The sequence below is a fragment of the Echinops telfairi genome, unplaced genomic scaffold, assembly GCF_000313985.2.
Source record: "Echinops telfairi isolate 266 unplaced genomic scaffold, ASM31398v2 ScPeMD7_1713;HRSCAF=2227, whole genome shotgun sequence".
NCBI lineage: Eukaryota > Metazoa > Chordata > Mammalia > Afrosoricida > Tenrecidae > Echinops > Echinops telfairi.
In genome coordinates this window covers 15,233,420-15,240,558 of record NW_022105611.1, presented here as the reverse complement: position 1 = coordinate 15,240,558, position 7,139 = coordinate 15,233,420, and the positions used below count along the sequence as shown (strand labels likewise).

At 50.1% G+C, this 7,139-nt stretch overlaps 1 protein-coding gene across 1 annotated transcript in view; it reads right to left on the bottom strand.

The window, feature by feature from the left end:
• The window catches only part of LOC101654740 (teneurin-4), a 278,141-nt gene that overhangs the window by 166,022 nt on the left and 104,980 nt on the right, over positions 1-7,139 (bottom strand). The window contains exon 9 of the mRNA XM_045293084.1: positions 1,039-1,239. Within this exon, the coding sequence (XP_045149019.1) occupies positions 1,039-1,239 (201 nt within the window). The remainder of the gene's footprint in view (positions 1-1,038; positions 1,240-7,139) is intronic.

Here is a 7,139-nt window from a genome sequence, read left to right as displayed (position 1 = left end):
AGATACATGCTTACGCCCTAGGAGGCATTCCTGATGACAAGCCACATAGAGCTACCCTGATGCAGTCAGAGCCCTAAAGCTGGAGGAGCCACATGGAGACCCACATCAGTGCTGAGATGCTTCTACTGCCACTGGATCCACAAGACTTTCCACTCACTGGCCTGTGATCTTCCTGCATTCTGCATCATTACATGTGTTTTGTGAGTCTGACGAGGACTTTAGAGATTGGTATTGGACATATGGGTTAATATCGGACTTACGGTCTTGATCTGGAGTGGGTTGGGATGTTTTCTCAGTATTCAACTGATTTTGTTTTGAAGCTTTTTCTTATTCTCATGAGTGTCTATGAATTTGTTTCTGTAGTCAACCCGGACTATCAGAGCTTATAAACAGAAAGATGCCAACAAAATTGTCTTTTGAACTTTAGATGTTTAAATCCTATGGTGAATCAAATGTAACAGACAAGAGAACACATTGAATCATGTGGCCAGTAATGTTTTCATCAGGAGGCAGGCCTATGCTGTACCCTGGTGTGCTTGCTACCCTCATGGGATATACAGTCTGGTAGAGGAGGATCTGGCCAAAGAGGCAGGTGGGGGCCAGATCAGAGAGGACTCTAAATACTATGGTGAGTTTGGACTTCATTTGAGGAGATGGGTGAAACCAAAGGGTGGGCTGGCTGGCTGCCACCTGTGTCCTTTGGAGTCTCACCCCCCGGTAGACCTCACCTAGGACCCCCGTTTCTGATTGAGCTTGCTTCTAGGTCTCATCATCTGAATGTGAGGTGAGTTGGTGACCATGCCTACAATGACAATGAAGGGTGTCATTAAGCAGCACCAGACGACAGGGAATGATGTGAGGACAAGATTCTTGACTTCTCTTCCTATCTAAGAGTAGAGGTGCTGAAGGTGGAGTGTTTCAGGAAAAAAGAAATGCATCCACAAGCCTCAGTGGTTAACACCTTACATATGGAAACCTCCCCCCCTCCCATCTCCCACCCCCTTCATCTGCGCCTTCCCCTTCTTCCCCCTAACTTACCGATAGAGCAGTCATGTCCGGTCCAGCTCGGGTCGCAGCTGCAAAGTCCGGTGTCTGGGAGGAAGGTCCCATGGCCTGAGCACTGGTCCAAGCACGTGGCTCGGGGAGTCTCGCAGTTGGTACCTCCCCATCCGACGGAGCAGTGGCACTCGCCTCTCACGCAGACACCCCGGCCTGAGCACGTGGGGTCCATACAGTCCACTGGGCAGCAGAGGGCAGACAAGAAAGGCCAGTGTTAGAACCAACCCCAGGGGACACTCCTTCAGGGGGACTACTCAGTGGCTCGTGAAGCAGCGAGGGGCACAGACAGGGATGATGCAGCAAAGGGCAGCAACTCTGGCAACTGAGAGACCTCGGCCCACCTCTATCCAGTCTGGCTTTGATGGAGTCATTTGAATCTAGTCTGTAAAGCGTGGGTTAAACCTCCTGTCTCATAGGCTCCTGGGGTGGACAAGGTAAGAAATCCATATTGCCCGCTCACCACAGACGCAGCGCATCTTCCCTCTGCCGTCATTACAACAATGGACTTTTCACCTCTGCCCAGCCCCCTTCCAGGACACGACCCGTCAGAGAGGGGGTGCTCTGTAAGTGTCTGGAGTTATTATTGTTCGCCAGTTCTGGAGAGTTTCATTTATATGAGCACAGGGACACATATGAAGAGATTTCTTACTTTAAGTGAAAACGTGTTTGGGCTCATCATCGCCCTGAAGTCCCTGTGAGGGATATAAACTCGCAAACCTCACTTCCAAACCTCAAATCCTTGTGATGGACAGAAACGTGCAGCGCTCACTTTGCGGAGGGCAAGCATTTGATGGCCGCGCCCCGGCCGCATGTGCTGACTTTGCACGGTCTTCTGACATGGCAGGGGAACATAGTGGCTGTAGCTCAGAGCCAAGCAGCCTCTTCAGGGCTCCGAGGGCCCAAGGTAAAAGTGGTGACAAGAGGCCAAGGCAGGGAGCAGGGGAAGGGTAATGGACAACATCTGTAGGGCACTTTCTTGTGCTTGCTGTGCACTAGGTGCTTGCCCCACGCTATCAGTTCTCCAGCCCAAGGGAGGTCCAGGCTGGGCAAGTGAGGCAAAGAGAGGCCAAGAATTGATCCCAGGTAGCATGGCCAACCATCAGGGAGCGATCTGGAACCAGGTCTGTCTGAGTCTGAGGCTGATTCTACTTCGGTGTCTGGGGCTGATTCTTCCAATTAAAGTTTCTGTTGTGAGCGAAACAAAATTAACCTCTAATTATCCACAAAGCACCCCTGAGAGTAGAAGGCTTTCAGAGAGGGTTAACTTATCGTGCGACCCTATTTCCATCGACAGTGCAAAAGGCCACTTCAGGGGAGATGGGGGCGGGGTGAGGAAAGGGCCAGGCCCTCTACTCTGCCAAAAAGCTGTTAGCACCTGTCTTTTGTTTAAGGAGTCTGAGGATTCTGCAAATTCTGTTAAGGGATGGGGGGGAGGGGCCACCCAACATGTTGGACAAAGGATGCTGACGGAGCTGTGCTGAGTGCAGCTGGATTCCCCCTTCCAGGGGTCATGAGGACGTGTTTATGCTGCAGGGGAAAGGGCTTCACATTTGGCCTGTGAGGACCGAGAGTCAAGGGACAAGGGACAAAAAAATCTGCAGGTTCTAGGACCGGGGTCAAGCCACATAACTTTGTTGAGCTTCCTATCAACAGAGCAGGCATGCAGAGAAGCCCCTCTCTTAGGGGCGGTGAGGCTTACATGGCAGAGAGAACTGGGCACCATTCGAAGCACCGTGGCCCAAACAGGGCTTCTTATTCTTCCACCAGGACGTACAGTACCATGACTTAGGCAAACTGCTGCCTGAGCTCAGTTGTCATTCAGACCCTCTTTCACCTTGCTTATGGATTCTTTTTGACAACCCGGTATATCTGTCTTCAGCAGTGACAATTGCTGGGACGCCCAGTCTGGGGAAGCCGAGTCGCTGGCACCAATGGGGTAGACTTTACAAGTAGCAAGCTTCTGAGGACGCTGACTTTGAGGGCCGTTTTATAAAGAATGTTTTTCCCCCTCCCCGACTATTTAGAGCTTTTATAGGGATTCAATGTAATGACATACGGGATAAAATACATAATAAAGATCAGGGTCCAGAATGACCATTTGCTAAAAATATAATGAGGATAAACAAAAACGTCATAATGGTAAGTGAAAAATAAAAAATATTAGCCTTCACTTACTCTTCTTGGTCAGAGAGTTGTCTATTAACGTGCATACACTGTTTCACTTCATGTGTACAACAGTGTTACGCGGATATGGAAAGCACAGAAAGGTGGGATAACGTGCCCAGAATCACACCCCCTGGTAAGTGGAGGAACTGAAATGTAAATCATTCTCTCCAGTGTAGACCTCTTGCCATTTCCTCTAGTCTTACTGGCTCAAACATGTACAGACACACATATAACTCATGTAGGTACAAACACATAATATGGTTTAAAAAAAGAGGTGAAAACAAGAAAAGAAGTGGAGAAGTAACAAAGTCAAACATAAACTATGTCTTCTATTGGAGTCTCTGGCCACCATTTAATCATGGCTGAGGCATGCCTGGTAACTTAAATAACAAAAATAATGACGATGGGTTTCATGACCTGCCTAAGACCTCAGAAGGATTATTCTGGCCTTTTAGGCTACTAACAGCAAACAACCAAGCCACCCCTTCCCCAAGGCTCACAAGGCATTTTCCATCCTATAAGTTTCAGTCCCCCAGCTTTGGGCTGAAATGGCCTCCGAGAATCCCGGGGTGCCCTGGATGATGGGGCCGATAAATGTCTGTGGCTAGCAAGCAGGTCAAGAGGCTGCCGAGTTTAGCAAGAGCCCCCTGGTGTCACACTCCTGCTCTTCCTCAGACATCACAGGTCCAATGGGGATCCCGGAACCAGCAAAGGTAAGGTGACCAGACGTCCCGCTTTTGGCGGGACAGTCCCGATTTTTAATAAATTTTCCCACATCCCGCAGCGTTTTAAAAAAATCCCGATTTTTGGAAAGAATGCACGACAAGCTAGGGTATACGGTTTTCAGCTGCCATGTGGCTATTTCGCCAGGATATGAATTTTATCAGTGGTGCCCCACTTTTGTCCCGCTTTACCAATGTTAAAATCTGGTCACCTTAAGCAAAGAGCATCCTGTGCTCCCAGCAGATGGTCCAGGCAGCGGACAGAGATCATAAGGAACAATGAGAGTCCACCTCCTGGCCAATATTAATCCAGGCTTCTGAAGGTCACCTTGGGAACAGAGAGTGTGGAGCTGGTGGGGAAGGGTTTTCAGAAGACGTCTCAGACACGGAAGCCTGAGCTAGATTGGCTGAGATCCCTGTGGGGAGATTCCTATGGGCATTTTCTCTGCTCCCTCCCCAAGAGCAGACACCCTGAGTCAACCCTGCCTCTCTGGGGTCTCTGGGTGACAGAGCCCTAGGGTGGGGTGGAAGTTGGCTCCTAGTGCTGTCCCAGCGTGGTTTCTGGGACCATATTTATTTCTCAGGGGGCTGTGCAGAATGTGGGGGAAGGCAGCGGGTCTGGGGTGAAGGGTACCACGGGGAAGGGGGCAGGGGTGAAGCCGCTGAGGAGGTGGGCTGCGTTCTGTTTAGAGGACGGTCTTCGCTTTCTTCTTAAAAGGAGGGCCAGACACAGGTACAGTGCCAACGTGTCTGGCAGATGCTTAGCCCATCACTACAACCAGGGGGCCTTTGTGGCCATGCCACAAACAGCCCCAACGCTGGAAGTGTCACTGGCTACACAAGTGATGAGATGCTCCCTGGGACCCAGAACATACTCTCCGGCCCCCTCCTAACTCCCTCCAGAAGTCTTGCTGGCTCAGTACAAACTTAAAACAAAAGAATGGGGCAATAAGCTTCAGAAGGAGGAGGCAGAGAGAGAAAGGAGGTCGAGGGGGTGGGGGTGGGGCAAGGCAAAAAGTAAGCTGGTTAAGCTGCTGTTTTATAAACACCAGGAAACCCCGTGGGGCAGAGCTGGGGAGGGGTGGGGGGAAGGGAAGAGGTGGGCAAAGGCCCCAGAAAGCTCCATCATACACGCAAGGGATATTTGGTGACATCCCCCACAGAAAAAGAAATAACAAAGGGAATCAATACCACATGGCCCTTGTCAGCCTGAGTGAAAACACTTCTTTTCAGATAGATAACATAAATCAAAGCTTTCCTCCCTTGGTAAATAGCGCTGCAGCTCCAGGGCCCTGTGCGGACCAGCATATCTGGAGAAGGGATCACCAGGGGCTGAGGGTGGGCGAGCCCCCAGGCTCCAGCGCAATCTCCTGTTTGGATTTTTCTTCACCTCCAGTGACTGCAGAAGAACAGGGAAGCAGACGAAGGTCACCCAGGTCAGGATCAGAAAGCCAGGCCCCTTTGTTGGCTGGGCTGGCCGGTGGCTTCCCTCAGACACCTAGTCATCCCCATCAAAGTGAATGGGTCTGAATCAGGAGCTTCCAGTCACACGTGGGGGCTCCACAGCCTGTCTTGGAGAGGCCATGCTTTGGGGACATTAATCCCTTCTTGTTCCCCACTCTTTGAAAATGGGCCTTTTACATTTTCTCTCTCTTTTCAGAGAAAGTGATGCCTGATGGCTATCTGTTCATTCCACGTGGGCTCGGAGGGCTAGCTCTTGGTGGAGCCTGAGGCACTCAGTAGGGACAATGCCATATTGTCCCCGTGAGTGACACACACAGGAGAATGGGAGGGACAGGCCAGCACACTGAGTCATCTGCCAGTTTCAAAGCCAAAGCCTGCCCGTTTCTGAAGACTCTGGGTAAAGTGAGTGGCGTCCAAGAGGAACTGTACTTCGTTGGTCCCCAGAACAGGACTCTCAGTACTATGGACAACACAGCAGTCCGCGCATTACAGATGAGTGCCTTTCTTAAGCCTGTCTGTGTGCACGCTGAAACACCCATGACCTCAACTCTGACGGCTGTGCTCTCTGTGGGCGAGGCTCCTCCTCACCTGCAGACTCCACGCAGCCAAGAAGCAGAGTGCTAGACTTGAACTAAAGAGCCCCACACTGCAAAAGGCATTTATAGAGCTACAAATATAGGCATGCACATATGTAAATATAGATGTATTAATAGGGATATAGGTCTATAGACATATATTTAAATATTAACTACTAAGGTAGCAGACAGGCATTGGGTCTCTACTCAAGTACTCTCAACACTTTGTTCTAATAACCTGGCATTCTGTGATGCCAACCTTCCTGACACGATCGCTGAAGTCAAAATGGGTGCTTAAGCAAATGTGGTGAAGAAAGCTGATGGTGCCTGGCTATTAAAAGATACAGTGTCTGGGGTCTTAGAGCCTTGAAAGGGGGCCATCCAGCAGAGAAGCAACAAGCTCACATGGAAGAATCATACTAGTCGGGGTGATCATGAGCTATCAACAGGAACAGGTATCAGGCATCAGAAGACCCCAGACAAACAAATATATTTATGCAAATGATGGGGGTCGAGAGGAGACCCAAAGCCCATCTGTAGACAACTGGACATTCCCTCACAGAAGGGTTACAAGGAAGGAATGAGTCAGCATTCCTCTAGTTCTTTAATACTTCCTCCCACCTCCCACCCTCCTCCCACCCCCCCACTAATATGACTCCAGTTCTATCTTACAAATCTGGCTAGACCAGGACATTTACACTGGTGCAGATAAGAACTGGAAACACACGGAATCCAGGACAGATCAACCCCTCAGGAACAGTTGTATGGGAGTAGTGATACCATGAGGGTTGGGAGAAGGTGGGGGTGGAGGGAGAAGGGGGAGAAATGGGGAACTGACTACAATGATTGACACATTCCCCCGCCCCCACCAGAGGGATGAACCACAGAAACGTGAGCCAAGGGAGAGAGTGGATGGTGTAAACAGGGGTCCTCAAACTATGGCCACGGGCTACATGTGGCCCGCCGTGGACATTTATTCGGCCCACCGGGTGTTTTGCCCTGTTCGTTTTTTTACTTCAAAATAAGATATGTGCAGTGTGCATAGAAATTTGTTCATAGTTTTTTTTAAAGTATAGTCCGGCCCTCCAACGGGTCTGAGGGACAGTGAACTGGCCCCTGTTTTAAAAGTTTGAGGACCCCTGGTTTAAGATAT